At 48.1% G+C, this 17,418-nt stretch overlaps 1 protein-coding gene across 1 annotated transcript in view; it reads right to left on the bottom strand.

The window, feature by feature from the left end:
- Window positions 1-1,028: 1,028 nt before the first annotated feature.
- Window positions 1,029-17,418, bottom strand: part of NR6A1 (nuclear receptor subfamily 6, group A, member 1) — an 18,992-nt gene continuing 2,602 nt past the window's right edge. The window contains exons 3-9 of the mRNA XM_009892284.1: window positions 14,068-14,123; window positions 11,887-12,044; window positions 10,797-11,024; window positions 9,914-10,168; window positions 4,994-5,115; window positions 2,614-2,766; window positions 1,029-1,651 (exon numbers count right to left, since the gene is read on the bottom strand). Of these exons, the coding sequence (XP_009890586.1) occupies window positions 1,563-1,651; window positions 2,614-2,766; window positions 4,994-5,115; window positions 9,914-10,168; window positions 10,797-11,024; window positions 11,887-12,044; window positions 14,068-14,123 (1,061 nt within the window). The 3' untranslated portion in view covers window positions 1,029-1,562. The remainder of the gene's footprint in view (window positions 1,652-2,613; window positions 2,767-4,993; window positions 5,116-9,913; window positions 10,169-10,796; window positions 11,025-11,886; window positions 12,045-14,067; window positions 14,124-17,418) is intronic.

Below are 17,418 nucleotides of genomic sequence, written 5' to 3' on the forward strand. Positions count from 1 at the left end.
TAAACATTTGTTGATGAACCCTCTTGCTACATAAACATCAGACTCATCTCTAAGGACACAGGGAAGGAAATCCAGCCAGGGCGACACAGCTGCCCAGGAGAGCGACTGAGTCTTTGAAGGTTAATTCTTAATGAAGAAGATGAGAACAAGAGCATCTCATCCAACCTGCCCACCACCACCACGAGCAGGACAGCCATGCGGTTACTCATGAGAATACCCAAGTTCAGATAAACACCAGCACTTAGCAATTACTCAAACAGCTAACCAGCTGTCATCAAACCAGTTCGCTGTGCAGTGGTGTGGTGTGGAGGTTGTGAGGTGGAAAATCCAAACCTTGCACCACCTAGGACAGAACAGTTTACCAAGTACTGCATTAATATCATTTTTTTCCTGGTAAGAAGGGATTCCACAAGCAGCAGAACAGTCCTGGCAGGATACAACTACAAACCATGCATTCCCCGAGTCCAGCAGGGAAAGCTGTGCCAGAGGACACTGGAGTCCCCTATCCCTGTTACACGGGTCACATTTAGTCACAGGGTACGTTAACTGTTCCCAGAAATGGGCTGCTTGGGATCGCTGCAATGCGGTCAGACCAAGGTGGTCAGACACCACCTTGGAGGAATACACTAAAAGGGGCAATCCCGCTTCTTCTCTAAGTAGGTTTTTCCTGCTTTTGTGAACCTAAAATGGATGTTAAGGAAGTGATGAGAAATTACTTGCAGTTCTCTAGCAACAAGAGTACCTTTGTGTAACGCCAGGAGCCTGCTACGAACCGCAGCAACGCAATTTCAGTCGAATGGAAAGGTGTGCAGCAACAGCGAGAAGCCGGCTGGTCGGGCTGGGGTTGGGGACAGAGCCTGCCCCTGCAGCTCCCAGGAGGGGACGGGGGCAGCAAGCCCCTCGCACCGCGGGAGGTGGGACAGGACTCAGGGAAAGCACAGGAGCTACCACCTGCACCTGAAAACTGCCAGGGGAAAAGAAACCAACTGGCTAGACAGACTCTTACTTCTTCTCCACTCCCTGCCTTTTTAAAATTATTATTATATTTAAAGAAAAAAAAAGCTTGGCACTTCTCTAACATCCACTTCTCCAAAATCGTCCATTTGGGACACTACAGCTCTGTTGATGCGGTGAGGCCCTTTGCTCTCTACGACAAATGCTTCTGGGTACAAATCATGGAAAGAGCAGTGCGCGAACAGCATCTTCTCCTTGAGGTAGTCTTAGTCATCTCGGTCCCCAGCCCCCAAAATACAAAAGAACTAACCCTAACAAACACTGTAATATTAAACATCTTCACATTCTGTAAACCGCTGGAGAATGCATCTGCTGCATTCATACAGAACCATGTGCATCGTGTTGAAGATCATACATTCAACTCTGTCGTGAAATAAATATATAGGAAAAAGAGTAAAAAAACAAAAACAAACAAAAAAGATTCTTGCTACAATGGCAGGGATGCCCACCGCTCCGTCTCCTGCCTGCATCGCGTTTGCCCCTCTCCCGGGGTGAGCCAGCTCCCTGCCTGAGGCACAGCGTAAGGCACCGGCCGGGGCGAGCTGGGCTCACTCTTTGCTCACGCTCGTCTTGCAGGAATGTAGAACAGCCTTAAAAAGGAGAGGCAGCTGCTCCAGGGGGACATTCACCATTTTTCCTGGTAAGAAAAAAAAAAACAGAATTAGCAGCCACTCCTGAATCAGATTTCAGAGACACCTAAGCCAGCAACGCTGGAGAAGGTTTTACCTTGAACCTCTCAGAGAAACAGTTAATCATCCTACTGCTACATTAGACATTTGATATTCATTTGGACACAACAGGATTTATTATTTACTGAATCGAAAGCTAAATAAATGGGCAAAGTCAGATCAAAATGATTTCTCCACAATGGAGCAGTATTTATAGAAACTGGGAAAGACTAAATCCTGTCTCTCCTCAAACTCCCTTGTTGATCTCAATGAGTAAATTACGAGAGCTACTCTGTGATTATTATCTAGTTCGTTACAGTGGAGTAGGATGAAGCGTACAGAGCCTTGACATGGGGAGGCAAGTATCTCCCTTTGCCATAACATTCAGGAACAAACAATGTTTTAGTAACACCAGACCTTGTAGATCCAATTAGTGACACAACTGCATTTGAAAGTTCACCTGCAGATTTCAGAGGTCCCGACGAGGTGAAACCTGGGGGTTACGCTGCAGAACTGCCCGCCACTCTGCTTATCACCTGCTCCTTAATTAAGCGGCATTTCAGGCATCTCCGTTTCTTATGAGATAACTACTCAAACCAGGATTACAAATGCCTCCAAGATGGGATTGAAAGGAAGAAAATAAAACAAGAATCTGACTGAAGTACTTAAAGGGCGGCAGGTCAGAGCAAGGCACATCTTCGTGGGAGCAGGGCACTCGGGAGCGGGACGTAACGCCGCGTCTGCGAGCAGCACAGGGACAACTTGCAAAGAGCCAGCCTGGCTGGGTGAGCTAGGGGTGAAGCTGTGATAGAAGAAGGTCCCATACAAGCATCCTCCAGTCAGCAAAAATTTTGCTGTTATAAATCAATTTTCTTTTAAAAGCAAATTTCATAACTTGCACACAATCCCAGTAGGGGAAGAGCTCAGTTACCTGCAATATATCGTATCTCTGGCAAACACATCATTAAATCCGGAAAACGGTTTGGCTGGTGTGGGTATTTGTACTCCGTGAAGTCCTGGCAAACATACCAATACCGCTTGTTCAGCTGCTCCAGTTGGGACGCATTAGTCAGACCCCTGATGTCTGAAAAGGAGGATGATTAGAGTAATGAAAACATGATGAAAACATCCTACAAGAGCAGACTCACACTTATTGCCATTTCTTCAGGAAAGATAAACTGATTGCTAAAACTCCAAGCTGGGTCCCTGCTTCGCAGACTGGTTTCTAGTTCCCATTTGGACAAATACTAAAACTCCTGTCTCCCCTCCGGGCGTACCGGCATCGCGGACGCGCCTTTGCACGCCTGTCTGGGTACAGGATTTCCTCCCACAAAAGACCAGGATGAGAACAGCTCAGGATGAGTCCTAAGCTGCTCCTCTGCAGAGCTCAATGGATGCTCTTGGAGATAAAACCTCCAGCCACCTTAAATCCCCGCCTGCCCGGGGTAAAGCAGCTCTATGTCAAGGTTTAGCCCTCACAGCGGATTCAGCGTAATACTTCCTCAGACAGAAACATGTTGATTTTAGCTATATCATCTTGGCTGAGGAACTCTATAATTCAAGGTATCATCACGTTTCTCCCCATCTGCTTATGAATTATGTCATATGAGCTTTATAAACTTGTCAACTTCTTATTTTTAAATTTAGCTTTGGCAATGTCAGGCAACATACACGAAGGAAAAATGGACGTTTCCAAGCTATCAAACTGGCAGGAAGCCCCACTGCCACCGCTCAGCGTGATCAATGGCATTGGCACGCTGCTGGGGGTCCTGGGAAGGATGCAGCGCGGTGGAGCAAGGAAGCTGCGGACCCTTGGAGCAGGCTCAGTACTGTAAGACCATCTGACGGAAGAGGCATTTATCTACTGCCCAAAGCTGACTTTTAAAAATAATTCTCAGGTATTTCACATAAAAAATTGCAAACTTCAACTAAAAATAAAAGAAGACAGGAAGTTAATGAAAATACATTTTGGGAAACAATGGAGACAGCTCGAGAAGTGCATTATCCAGTGTCAGGAAACTGCCCAGGGAAGCAAACCGGAACCTCAGCTCGGCACAGATTGAAGCGTCAGCACTATCTGCTGCTGGAAATGAGTGGGGGAGGAGGGAGCCTGCAGCGGGTTTTTACAGACTGCAACTATCTTTCACAGTACAAAAGACTCTGGGGACATTTATTTCCAAAATTACAGCTGAACGCCATCCATTAAGCGTTTGCCTCTCAACAGTTTTCTTCGTTTATAACATGAAGAAGTGTCCTGCGAGGTCCCACAGCCACGGGGCCACAACACACAACGGGAAAGGTGACGCACAAGCAGTGGACTGAGACAGCCTACAAGAGCGGAGACAGGGACAAGCACTACCTGAGGCACAAACCCGATCTGTTCCAAACTATTTCAGCCCACTATAGTTGTTAGGAAACGACCAGGATCTTCTCACATGTTGAAGAATTACCCTGCATGGATTTTGAAACGCCCAGGGTCCTGCAGCAGCCTGGGCTGCCCACTTTAACACAGCGGTTAATCAACAGGAGGGTACAGTCCCTTCTCAGGCAGAACTCATCGCCTGCCCAGAGATGCTTCATTCGTGACTACTTTTCACTTGGAAGAGTTAGCATTAGGTACAGAATCTAAAAAGTACAAAGCCAGCGAGGTGACCTAAGTATATATCCTGAAGGTAAACATTGTAAAGACTCAGAAAAACTCTAAAAAAAGGAGAAGGACTAGTTTTGCAAATTCTCCCTTTAAAGCAGAAAAATGAACAAATACATTTTCTAGCGGGGAATCTTTGAAAGGTTGTTATCCAAATAGTCAACGTTTAATTCAGGAAAAAAATTTTGAAGTATCATTTAGTTAATTGCCTTAACAGTTATCTAAAGCAATAATACTTTTATTTATACTCTTTGTCTGATGAAAAGTTTGTTAGCAGCTGGTAAGTCATCACTCACCCAAACCTTATCCAGAAAGGTTTCACCAGCCCCTCCGCTCTGTTCTTATCCTGGTATTGGTACCCTTGGTACACGTGTAAAGTGACACACTTACTGTCCTTGCTGCCTATATTTAAAGGCATTAAAAATCGTCTAAGCAAATGAATTAATTCACTTCCAGGGTTTCTTCACGTGGGTACCCAAGTATCCCACTCTGCACAGAGCATGGTCTGAAGGCTGGCAAACACATGCAGAGAGGTTTCAGAGCTCAAGTCCCTTTGCAGGTCTCGGACCCCTTCCTCCCGATTCTCATCAGGGAAGCAAAGACTGCTCACACTGTTTCAGACAATTTATCCAGTGGGGCCGATACCTTCTCTTCATCGACTCACCTTGATTTAGGAAGTTGATGGCTTTCATACACGCGTACTCCTCGTTGCTGACCTTCAACTGGTTAAATTTGCGAAAGAGGTAGATCAACCGCTCCATCACCTCCATCCCCTCTTCACTGAATCTGGAGGATAGAGATCACACATCAATGTATACAGGACACAGTCCATACAATAAACGCAAGAAGCTTAAAATAACTTCAGAGATTTTAAAATCTTGCAAGAGAATTAAAAAAAAATGTCATCAAAACTGCTCAAAGTCTGCTGGCACCATTAAATTTAAGTAGAAGAAAGAAGGAAAATGACTCAGTTAAAAACTTGACTGCTACAGATATTTCAGCAAAAAACGTCTCTTGGTGATTCAGTTCATCACCAGCCTGCTCTGATGGAGGAAAAGGTTTGAAGGAGCCAGGAATATGCAAAAACATCTCGTGTGCTTCTAAGTGCACTGCTTTGCTTCACTGTGCTTGTATTTCCCCGAATTTCAATGAGGATTGTGCCTTTGCACTTTGCTGGGCTAATGGGAGGTTTAACTAAGCAGTTTGGGGAATGGGATGAGATTTCATAGAAACGTGGAGTGATACTTGTCTTGTAGGACACGAAAATATCCTGCAAAACACCAGTTGAACTGCCAGATGCAAAGGTCAGGGGGTATTCCCCCTCTGCCTGGTGATGCACTGCCTCTATCCATGATAGAAAGTGTCTCACAGCCACATTATACAGCACTGCATCTCGCTCCTGATGGATATTTTTGCAGGATAAAAGCACCTCTAGCAGTCCTTGGAGTGCCTCCGCTGTTCAGAAGACAATCTGCCCCCAGCACCATTTCACGTGATCTCGCCCCTCCCCACCTCGCACCTTTCTTCAGTCAGTGCTTCCCACCACTCGCAGCATCCCGCCACCACCTGCACTGGTCACCAGCAGAAACACTAACGCATCGCATCCTCAGGGGGTCCAGAGGTGTCCCCAGGAGCTCTACAGCTGCACAGCACCCGCACCCCAGCCCAGAGAGGTGGGATCAGTGCTGCTTTACAGCACGCTGCAGAGGAATGACGGTTCTCTGCAAGAAACACACCCAACCCGACATCCAAGTTGTTGGTTTTAAACATACCCCTGCATTCTACAAAGCTGATAAACTAATGTTAACCTTTGCCTGTAGAATCAGTGCCGTCCCCAGGCTTTGGCTCTGCACAGCGCGCTCCAGTGCATCCCCTGAACTGAGCAGACCCAGGGCTGCCCCGGCAGCACCGCAGTGCAGGAACCCGGACCCCGGCGCCAGCCGCACAGACCCCGACCCCAGGACACGGGCCATTCCCAACTGCTAAAGCGCCTACGGTTTCTCGTAGCTGCAGAGCGCCGTTGGAAACAGCCTTGTTCTAAGCACTGAGGAGTTACACTGACCCCTGTATCACAGTGGCGCACACTTCATTTATCTGACAGGCAGGTGCGGCAGCTCACCTCCCGAAAATGCCCAGGGGTGACTCACAGAGATCCTGTACTTCCACACAACCATATTTATTGCCTGTTCGTTATGGTTTACTAATTTTCCTCGGCTGAGAGCTTCTGGGGTGAGGCATACTGCAGGAAGGCTGGGATCCTTCTCCCAAATACAAGTACACATGAAACCACAAATCACCAACATTAAAGGGAGTGAAACTGCAGGCGACAGTCTAAGGTTGAATCGCACAGCCCAAGGAACGCATGCTGTTTCCTTCTAAACTTTCCCCTTAATAGGACACGCTGGATTCGTTGCACTTAACAAACGCGTATCAAGTTCCAACTAGAAAAGCACTGCTGCTAGTGTGGACCATCAGGGATCCTCCGCTGGGATCTGGATCCACCATCTGTACCAGCCCTGGAGCATCTCACCAGGCACAGCCACACTCATTGCCGAATCCGTGCAGTTTTTGCTGAAAACAAGCCGCCCATTTCTCCTGAGCATCCCCACTCGCCAAGGGAATCCAGCACCGGAGAGGGGCGGGAGAAGGCACGCTGATGCACAGGGAATGCAAACCTCCCCAAAATCTCCTGGGAAATTGCCTGATGGAGATTTTGCAGGGGCAGAACGAGGTCCTCCTGCAGAAGGGGGTGACAGGCTGCTTCTTCAGCAGCGAGGCCCCACGCGTGCACCACGAAAACCCCACGGTGTAAGCAACAGGCAGCAGCAGAGCTGGAGGGCACGGGGTCTACCAGTGCCCACAGGCACGCTCCAGGACCAGCCCACGCGTGCCAACGGCCAGAACAGCCTCTTGGGAACACATCTCAGCAATACCCCCGGTTTCAAAGAAACCACATATTGCAAAAATGCTCAGAAGTGGGACAGAAGTGTTTAGGGAAGCTTCAGCTGCGCTCCGGCATTGTACAGCGCAAAGAATAAGAGCATAGCCAGAAAGCCATCTTTGAATAGAACAAAAATAGAACCTTTTTCACTGAATAATACCTTATTTTGGCATGTGTGTTTGTTTACTTCAAAGTTATTTGTAAAATGCATGGTGGAGTTTGACCTCAGAGAAGTGAAAACAAGCTATCTGAACTCCAGGTCACTTCTCCAAGAAAGTAATATTGTAAGTGATGAAAGCCTTGTCGGCTAATCTAAAGTTGTACAAGTTTTCTTGCTCTCAAGTTGACATTAAAAATCTTGCAGGTGCAAGATTGCAAAGCTCAAGAAGTTAATGAGCACAAAGACCACTCAGTCGTCTGTTGGGTTTAATTGTTTTTAGAGCATGCACATTTTTACCAGCCACTCATCGCTTCATAAATCCAGGAGAGCTCTTCTCTCATTCCTGCAGTTGAACTGTCTTACTTTTCCCTGCATGCTTTCCTCCCCCTTTCAAACAAAGCTGTTCTGTTTTTCACAGCCCTATTTCTTCTCGAGGACTGACTCCTCCACACACTTTTCCTCGCAGTTTACACCAGGCAAGTTTCTGGCTGGGAGTTATCGGGATCAGCCGGGGAGGAGGGGGGGGGAAGCGCTATCAGGAGTGCTGGGGGAGGTCAGGAATCTATTCATTTCATATTCATCTCCAGAAAAACAGCACAATAAAAGAAAACATTTGATCCAGCAGGCAAACAGAACATTTAGCCAGTTGTTATAAGTGATTAAAACACAGGGGCTGGGGAGCTCATCCTACGCCTTCATTCGTCACCTACCTAAGCATTAGCATTGCTCCCGTCATTTTGCTAAATAAGAACAGAAATTAACCCCAAAGTGCCAGACTACCACAGCTCGGTGAGATTTATTCAACCAGCTGTGAGATCTAATGCACTTCAGTTTGCAATCATTGCTGATCAATGCCAGAGCAAACGGGGCCTCTTTGCGAAAGCCCACAGGTCGGACACTGCTCCGTACAAGCCCCTCGCAAATCCGACGGGACCAGCTTTTCCACGAGTGCATGGCACAGGGGGACTGATACCCACAAACTGCCCCACTGCCGCCTGCAGCCGGTCACGCTACGTCTGAGCTGGCTAAAGACAACTGGGAGGGAGCCACGCAGCTCGAGACCCCTCATCTGTGTAACTTCCCACTAAATGGCTTTTTTTGGTGTGCATTTTCCCATGTTACTAATGACAATTAATGATACTTGAAAAGCTAAATCAGAAGAAGAGACTGCAGAAACATTCCACTCCCAAGAACACCTATTTTCATCCATGTGCACACATCTTCTCTGAAGGACTTTTGAGGCGCCCAGCTCTGAATTGCCGGTTTCTGAAGGGCGAGGATTCCTCCTTTGTCTTGTTGTCTTACCTCTCGCTTGTATTTATCACAAACCCAAAATGAAACAAACACTTCTCTTTTGAGGCTCTGACCAGGACAGCAGGAACAAAAGGACGGCTGAATGCAGAACAAGTGTTATTGTGGGTTTCTATGACCCTTACTGTTCCTCGCAGGAGCAGCACCAGATGCACGATGAATGGCCGGGCAGAACAGCGCCGCGGAGGAACCTGCCCCAGGAAATGAGACACCTGGGTCCAGCTCTCGGCTCCTCCGCCCTGGTCTCAGCCAGCCAGCCCCTCTGGTTGTCGAAAGAGACGCACAAAGGAACCTCAAGGAACCATTAGATGTTGCGATGACCGAGGACCACAGCAGAATTTTCAATCTCTGCTTATCAGACACTTGGATCCCCTGGTGACTCTTGCAAAATTGCCAAGCCTAGCAAGGGCAGAGCACAAACAGGGCAGATGTGAAAAGGGAGGGTGGGCTGCAGTTTCCGTAAATCCTACGTATTCTGCCATAATATTGTGAGATTGTGAGTCCGCTACCAAAAGGAGGATCTGTCTGGCACCAAGACTACAAAACAAAACACCCAAACCAAAAAACAACACCCTGATAAATGCCAAAATGATAAATGAAAGGCAGGTTCCTCAGAGCATCAGATAGCACGTACTATGGAAAAAATAAGAGCTAAGTTGCAACATCTTTAAATTTATGTAATCAAAACAATGAAATAGCAATTAATAATGAACACTTTGATAATACAGACAACCAGCTTTGTGAACAACCTTTCCACTGGCCCACAGGGTTTTTAAATAAAACCTTCCATCCTGTACCTCAGGGTTACCCAAAGTGTTGGTTAGTTCTACTCTCCCCAGAAGAAAAGGCAGTTTGCAGAGCTGTGCTGGAGGATGACGGCATTGCTATGGGAACTTCAAACAGCACCACACAGCACCCCGCACCTTCCCCTGCAGAAGGAAGTTTTGATTCAACACTGACTAACCATGGCGTACTTTCTAAGCCTGGAATAAACATTCCCCAAAAAATAAAAAAGGAAAACAGCCACAGGCAAAGCGACCCACTCCAAAAGAGGTGGACCAACTAACCAGTCGGTCACGGAGCCAGAAACCTGCACCCAACAGCCATCCTCCTGATGGCTCCTCCATCTCTAGACCTCACTCCTTACCCGCAGGCTCAGCCCGATGTCTCACCTGTGCAGCTCATCATCAGAGGGAGAGTACTTGGAGGTGACGTCCGCGAGGTCACCAAAGATCTGCTTGCTGTAAACAGTCAGCGAGGAGAGCAGGATCAGCTCCTGCCACGTAGAGCTGAGCAGGCAGGTATAGTCCTTGATGGACAGTTCGCAGAAGAACGGCAGCTTCTTGATCCAAGCAATCTGCCTGAAAAGCAATTCATCCGCCAGACGACACAACAACGCAAACAGCTCTGCCTGAGTCACTTTATACCTGCAGGCACAGTTAATATGAAGGCATAAAAACAATTAACAACATTGAATGACATCATCTGACGAGGCACTTGAAAAGCAAGGCAAACACTACAGGAATTCATGTTAACGTGCCCAATGTGCCGGTGCCCAGGGTGTCACCTGGGCTGCGAGGGGAGCCCCCCGGCCCCTGGGCTCACCCGCCGAGCCAGCACCCAGCCTGCTGGACACAGGGCAGCTCGGCCTCAGACACTCCTGCAGCTCCTGCCGACAGATTGACTACGCAGCTTTTTTCCACCCAGGTATATTTTTCCAGCTACCGTGCTTATTACTGGGCCTTTTGTACAGCTAATGCAGTCTCAGGGCTGAAACCCACCAAACCCCAATCCCACACAAGCAAGGGCACAGGCCACCCACGAGACGTGGTCTGGTCTGCTGCTTGCACTACGGCTGCCTCTTCTCCCAGGGGATGTGCCCCCCGTGCCGATGGGGCCACGAACACACGCACCCACCCAGCCGCCCCCCTCGCCAACAGCAGCCTCTGCCGTAGGAGCTGGAGCCGTGTGTGCAGGCAGGGATGGCCGGAGCCAAAGGAGAGCCGGGAACAGGCAGCGCTGGGCAGCTTCTTGCACCACGCCGCGCACACTCACCCGTCCTCAATGAGCATCGGCGTGCCGAGCGGCTCCAGGTCCTCTGCTGACACTAACTGATTGATAAGACTGTGCGACTGGGGGTCCAGGCTGCGCGTTTGCGGGGGCATCAGAGCCGAGTGAGCAGAATAGCTAAAAAGGTGCGGGAGGTACTGATAGTGCGTGGACACCGGCGTCCCGATATACTGATCCCTGAGTGCAGCGAATCCATTCAGCTCCACGGACCTACTGGAAAAGAAGAAGCTTTTTAATATACCCCAAAAGTTCCACCTGATTCACTAAAATGTTGCATCCAGCTCCATCAGAAATGTTAATAAGAATAGGGAGGAAAAAACCAAAATGGGAAATGCCTTTGTATGTAAATCCCACGCTGGAAATAATTGAGAGTGTGCAACAGACACCTCAGACTTGCCTCACGTTGAGCCTGGCTCAGCGCTAGAGATCTGGGAACTGCTGCTGAGCAGCCATTGGAGAGTAAAACAGCAACCCAACTGTACAAGGCATTTCCACCCCGGCTTCCTTAAAGGGCCAGAATTTAGGATTGTAAATTAAGTATTTACACCGCTAGGGAACACAAATATCTCCCACCTTCAGATGCAACTGAAAGCAGATGGAATGCAAGCCTGAGATTCTCGCCGTGTTTACAATCAAAGGCTGCATCAGGAGGCTAGCACTAACAGTAATGGACGTTAATGTAACACCATCAATTAGTAACCTAAAAGGGGGCATTTATTTTCAAAATCTGAGCACAGTGCAGAAAAAGACCTTATGCAGAACGAGCAGCGAAAGGTAATCAAGTTCCCATGATCAGCAGAAAAAACTAACAATACAAATTAAGAGATATATTTTAAATATAATTTTAACTCAACATTGCCTTCTTTTTCATTTGCTCATTTCACCTCCCAGTTCAATTGTTTTTAATCCAGTGGCTGTCCTTAAAACACCATTAGAGATGTAAGAATCTCCAATATGCTCAGTTTACAGAAAGATGCGCTCACGGTGTATTTTTCCTGCATCAACCCGAAGTACCACTCAGGGAAAAACAGTCAAGATTACTGCAATACGAAATTCTTCCAGGGCTCATTCCCACCTTGAAGATGGAGTAGAAACGGGTGAAGGCTGGTTGCTCTCAGAAACGCCATTTCCAGGGGAACTGTGGTCACTGTCTCCGTTGTTGCTCCATGACATGTTTGCCTCTCCCTCAAATTCTTGCCCAGACATAATTCTCTCAATCTCTTCCTCTGATATCTGCCAAATACAGGACCACTAGAGTTACTTCAGCTGAGAACAGAAATAAGGCAGAGCCTTGGTTCATGAACACCTTGACTGTGTGGCCACATCCAACAGAGCGGAAACCACCCCACTCCAGGAGGAATGCTTCGCTGTTCCTGCAGATATCACATCTTTCCTTTACACTGAACAACGTACGTGAAAAATTCTGATTACAGCTAATCGTGGTGACCTCCAGTGCCTCCAGTACAATTCAGGTGACGATAACACAGCAGACAGGAATGGACACATGAAAAGATGATGTCAAATACACACAGCCACGAGCTGTAAATCAGCCACTGTCACACAGTGAAAAACCTGGCAGTAATTGAGGCCAGTTCATCGGGAACATCACTCAGTACTCTGCAGAGGTAAAGGCAAATGGAAGGTGTAGTAGGCTCTGGTTTGATAAAGCAATTGAGAGAGGCAAGGTGACACACAGAAAATTAGTCAGAAAAATGCTTACAGGGAATCACTGTTCACTATTTTTCCCCAGATAAGAACCAGGAGGCACCTAAAGAAGTAATCAAGCATCTAATGCTTAAAACAGGTACTAGAGAATAATATATATGAAGTTAAAATGGACTAAAAATAAAAAATGGAGTTCCTTTAAGTATAAAGTTTCAAGAAAGAGCTGGGTATGCTCCTGGAGAAATGTTGCATCCATAGTGGGGAAAATGCAACATAAAAGTTTCTGAGCTTTTTTTTCTTTTTTTTTCCTGATTCTGTGCATGTCCCTTAGCGAGGCTGTCACAAAATATCAAAAGACCCCGAGTTAACATGCTGCAAGAAAGTGCAGTGAACTCTGAACATCATTTTCAAGAGCCAAACATTGCTTAGACACTTTATTCCAGTTTTGTGAAAGTGTCAGAAAAGCTCAGGAAGCTTCCCAGGTACAGAATCTGAAGAGAGCAATAGCTAAATAGTTTCACCCCCGGAGCTGGAGTTGATGGCATAACCTATAGTCCAACACGGACCGATCACACAAGTCTCGGGTGAGCGAGGGCCCGCTCTGGCTAGCAAAGGCTGCTGGTTTACTACAACTACATTGCTCAGAGAGGCAGTAAAAATCATTACCCGGCCAGAAATTAAACCTTTCTTCTTTCTTGATAGACAGGCTTTAAGAATCAGTAACCAATGCTGTTACAAATATGATGTTTGCAAATAGCAGAAAATGTTCTGTCATTACCAAGAGGTGTTATTGTTTGAGCTAGGCTCTCTCCGATGCTGACCACGGGCATAGCCGCACTGTCTAATTCTTGCCTTGTTCTCGGTTGGCTTTGGAGGACGTTACTGAGCAAGCAGGGCATCTGGTTGCTGAGCTTCTCATGGTTTGGTTTTAGATTGAGGCAAGTAGTCTCTTCACAGGCACAGAGAGTCACAGCAAATGCTTTCAGTGTTATTTCTATTTTATTAAAATAAATAGTAAACTTTTAAAAGACCTCTTTTCTAGAAGTGAGCTGAAAACAGCCATCATTTCTCACGCGTGCAGTACAAGCTGTTGTGCTGAATTACCTCCCGCTTTACAAGACATCTCCGGACAAGCTGCGCCATCAATCAGCGAGACATTTACTGGGTGCCCCGCTTGCAACAACTGAAGGAATTGCAGCAGGCAGCCCGCGAGATTTACTGGGAGCTGCGGAGGGACGGATGTCCTTGTGCTGCTCACAAAGGACAGAGTGCCGTGACAGCCGGAGACGGCCCCTCCACTCACGCAGGCATCCTGGGACTGCACCGTATGCCTCCGGGGACAAGCAAGCACCCAGCTTTATTTACAAATGTACTGTTCCTGAGGTGTATTTCTAACACTTGTGGAAAGTCAAAGCCCTGCCACGCCAGCAGAAGGCACAGGTAGGGCTGAGAAAGGCTTGGCCAGATGAACCCCGGCCCTATCCCACGTTGAGCTGCTGCCACGGTCCGAGCCCACCACCCACCAGGCTGTGCCAAGGCCACGAGAGCAAAAGCTGGAGGGAACCCTGGAGAAACAGTCGGACATGCTCACCTGGACAGGTCCAATGCTTTTGTTTCTGCCTCCTGGCATGCCATCCTCTCTGATTGCTGAAAGAAAACAACCAAACCTTGGTGAGGAACACTACTGTTTGGTATTCCAGAAATACATAAGAAGGTATCTACTATTTTGAAAAAAATCTTTATATCTTAAAAAATTAATTGTGTTCATCAAAGCAGTTTACTCAGAAACCTCCAGTGCTTTGCAGGGCACTGGAGAGCTCGAGCAGTATGCACCATGATCCTCACCCCAAAGGGCAGAAACGCATCGCTGAGGCTACAAGCATTACTCAGGGAACTTAGTATTTCTTCATGTGATCCTTGAGTGACAGGTAACGAAGGAATAGCAATCCTTTATCACAGTTAATTCCAGGATAATTTGAGAGATGGCACACAGAAAGCAAAACTGAGTCACCTCCAGAAAAAACGCAATGAATACCCATGACCGCTAGAAAACAAAATGCAAACGCTGGCGTTTGTAACTCCTCTGCACGCAGCCCTGCGGACCACCGCGAGCCAGGCTCCCCGGGAGAGACACCCGCCAGTGCTGCCGACAAGACGGAGACAGAGCACTTCACTAACTACTAATACCACTGCCGCTTCAGGGGGTCAGATCTCCTATGGCTATGACGGAAAATGGAGGGGAGATGTTTGTTTTACCCAGCCAGTTGCATGCAAAGCCGTTGTTTAAAATTCGAGTTACTAGACGCAGCTATGCAGTTCCATTTCAGAAGGGCAGCCTTGTTTCTCAATGCAGCAGCTGCATTTTTAAGGCTCTTTAAACAATTTTCGGAGGGCTTCAGTGAAGTCCAATTAAGGGGATTATGCCAGAGCTGCTCCTCTACCTTCCTCTTCCCTCTGCTTTTCTGTTTATTGGCAGAGCAGCTCTACAGAAGCCGACGGCTTTTGAGGTCCAGTCCTGCTCCTCGTGTGCCTCCTCTCCCGGGCCGGGTCCCCCCATTTATCAGGTCCCAATCTCTTTCCCACCGCGACCTGGCCAGACTTGGCAGCAGGCTCTCCCCAGCTGCGCCGTGACCTTGCTGCTGCCGGCCAGCCTCACCCTGCTCGGCACATGGGGTTGCAGGCGGCCCTCCAGAAACAGAAAGGGACACAAAATTTAAGGAAAAAATTCTGTACCAGAAAAGCCACACTGCTGCTTGAGTTTAGATATCCTCAGCTCCAACCATCCCCGTCTGCCTCAGCGCTGCGCTGCCAACGGCAGCGATTCCACGGGCGGGTTCACCCACCGCACTCGTAGCAAGGCAGAGCCACGCGCACACTGGGATGTAAACCACATTTTCCTGAATCGTTACCACCGAGTCAAACCATGCAGATCACCACGCGAAACTGCCCTGATGATTTACAGCTCGCCAGCCCGCGACCAGCAGCACAGCGATCCCCATGGCACCTTACAACAACGCGTTACGAGATCAGCAAGATGGTTTTAATCCTTCTAATGCAAACGCCATCACCTCCATAGAGCAGCAAGTATTTTTATTTAAAGTGCCAAAGAGCATTCATTTAAGCACACTGGAGAAGCCTCAAACATGGGATATAAAACCATTATGGTTATCTTTTACATCACGCAAATCTTTTAAAAAACAGCAAGACAGCAAACTCATTTTAACAACGAACCTGTTTATTTTCCATAAAAGCTCTTTCCAAAAAAATTAGTTTCTCATGAAAAAAATATGACTGATGTAAAACTAAGCTGTCATGGTTAGCTCTCTGTTATTTCCTTTGTGTTTTGTTTTTTTTTTAACTTAATAGAACTACAGTAACAGTTTTCCAATTTGGGGGGAATTTCCCCAGTTTTCCAAGATATTTTATTGCTATTTGTGATTCAGAAAGCTTCTCAGCTAATCCCACTACGACCCACGGACATAAATTTCTTGGTCTTTTCATTTCAAAGTGTAATTGTACCAGACATTAGCTTACATCTTCCTTTTCTACATCCACATCATTTCACAGAATACTTTGGAAAACCTGCCTCTGCGGAGTTTACAGTTCTTCTTAACCCTGGAGACAACGTTGGTTGTCACCAGGCCAGTCTTTATTCTCCGGTGGCATGGCTGTGGCTCCGTCCTCCAGCTCCGTGCCCTCCCTGCTGATCTGCTTTGATGAGCCGCCTTTCGAAGGGGCAGAGACAGCCAGGCACTGCTGAGGGCAGCGCTTTGCCCGAACTCCTGCACTCTGAACTCAAACCCGGTAAAAATTCTCACTCCCACGCGCCAAGATCAGTTTGTGGTTCAGCTGAGCAGGTCCTAGGAGCAGCGGATGCCATTTGAACCACAGCTCTGTCCAAGGCGTTACCCAGGCTCAGGCATGTTATCCTTCAGACTGCTGCTATTTTTTAGCAAGTGGAGGTTAAATGAACCCCATTACTCTTGACACAGTTATGGCGCTCCAGCAGCTCTCTGCTGGCCAGCGGTTCGATGTTCTGCCTTGCTGGGCCCCGCAGGCACAGCATCCAACAGCATGAGATGCAAACTGACTTTGTTTATTTTTGCAAACTCTTGCAACTGTTCCTAGCTTAAACAGAAAAAAAAAAAAAATCCCACACATGGGAGGTGCTCAGCAATACCTCGTATCTGCTGCGACACCTGACTCGGGTATCAGCAAAGGCTCTGCTGCAACGCGCAGCTTTCGTGGACCAGCACTACTCCCTCATCTCCCAGACCACAGCACACGCAAGATACTTCGCTTAAATGGGATTTCTGGCAGTCTTGCCAGTTGCATAACCTGGCCAAGATATGCAAGAAAGGTAGTGATGTTTTCGCTGGTGGTCCATCAAAAAAGGCTTCAAGAGACCTGGGTGGTTCTAAAACACCACACGCTCCCCAGAAGAGCTGCCTTGGTACAGGGCTGCACGACAAAGTCTCCTCAAAGCTGGTTTACATAGAATGGTTTGGGTCAGAAGGGACCTTAAAGCCCACCCTGTGCCACCCCCTGCCCTGGGCAGGGACACCTCCCACCAGCCCAGGTTGCTCCAAGCCCCGTCCAACCTGGCCTTGAACACCTCCAGGGATGGGGCAGCCACAGCTTCTCAACCTGCCCCAGGGGATCACCGCCCGCACAGGAGAGAATTTCTTCCCCATATCTCATCTAAATCTCCCCTTTCAGTTTGAAGCGGTTCCCCCTCGTCCCGTCACCACATGCCCACGTAAAACGTCCCTCCGCAGCTCCCTGCTGGGCGCTCCCCTCAGGCGCTGGGCCCTGCGCCTCACCCGAGGTCGCAAATAACCACGTTAAACCGCCCGTACGGCGGCCGAGCTACCCGGTAACGGCCGCGTGGTCCCGCCGCCACGGGGGCGAGGGAGGGGAGCGGAACGGGCAGAGGACGCTC

Source organism: Charadrius vociferus, unplaced genomic scaffold, assembly GCF_000708025.1.
Source record: "Charadrius vociferus isolate BGI_N301 unplaced genomic scaffold, ASM70802v2 scaffold549, whole genome shotgun sequence".
Lineage (NCBI taxonomy): Eukaryota > Metazoa > Chordata > Aves > Charadriiformes > Charadriidae > Charadrius > Charadrius vociferus.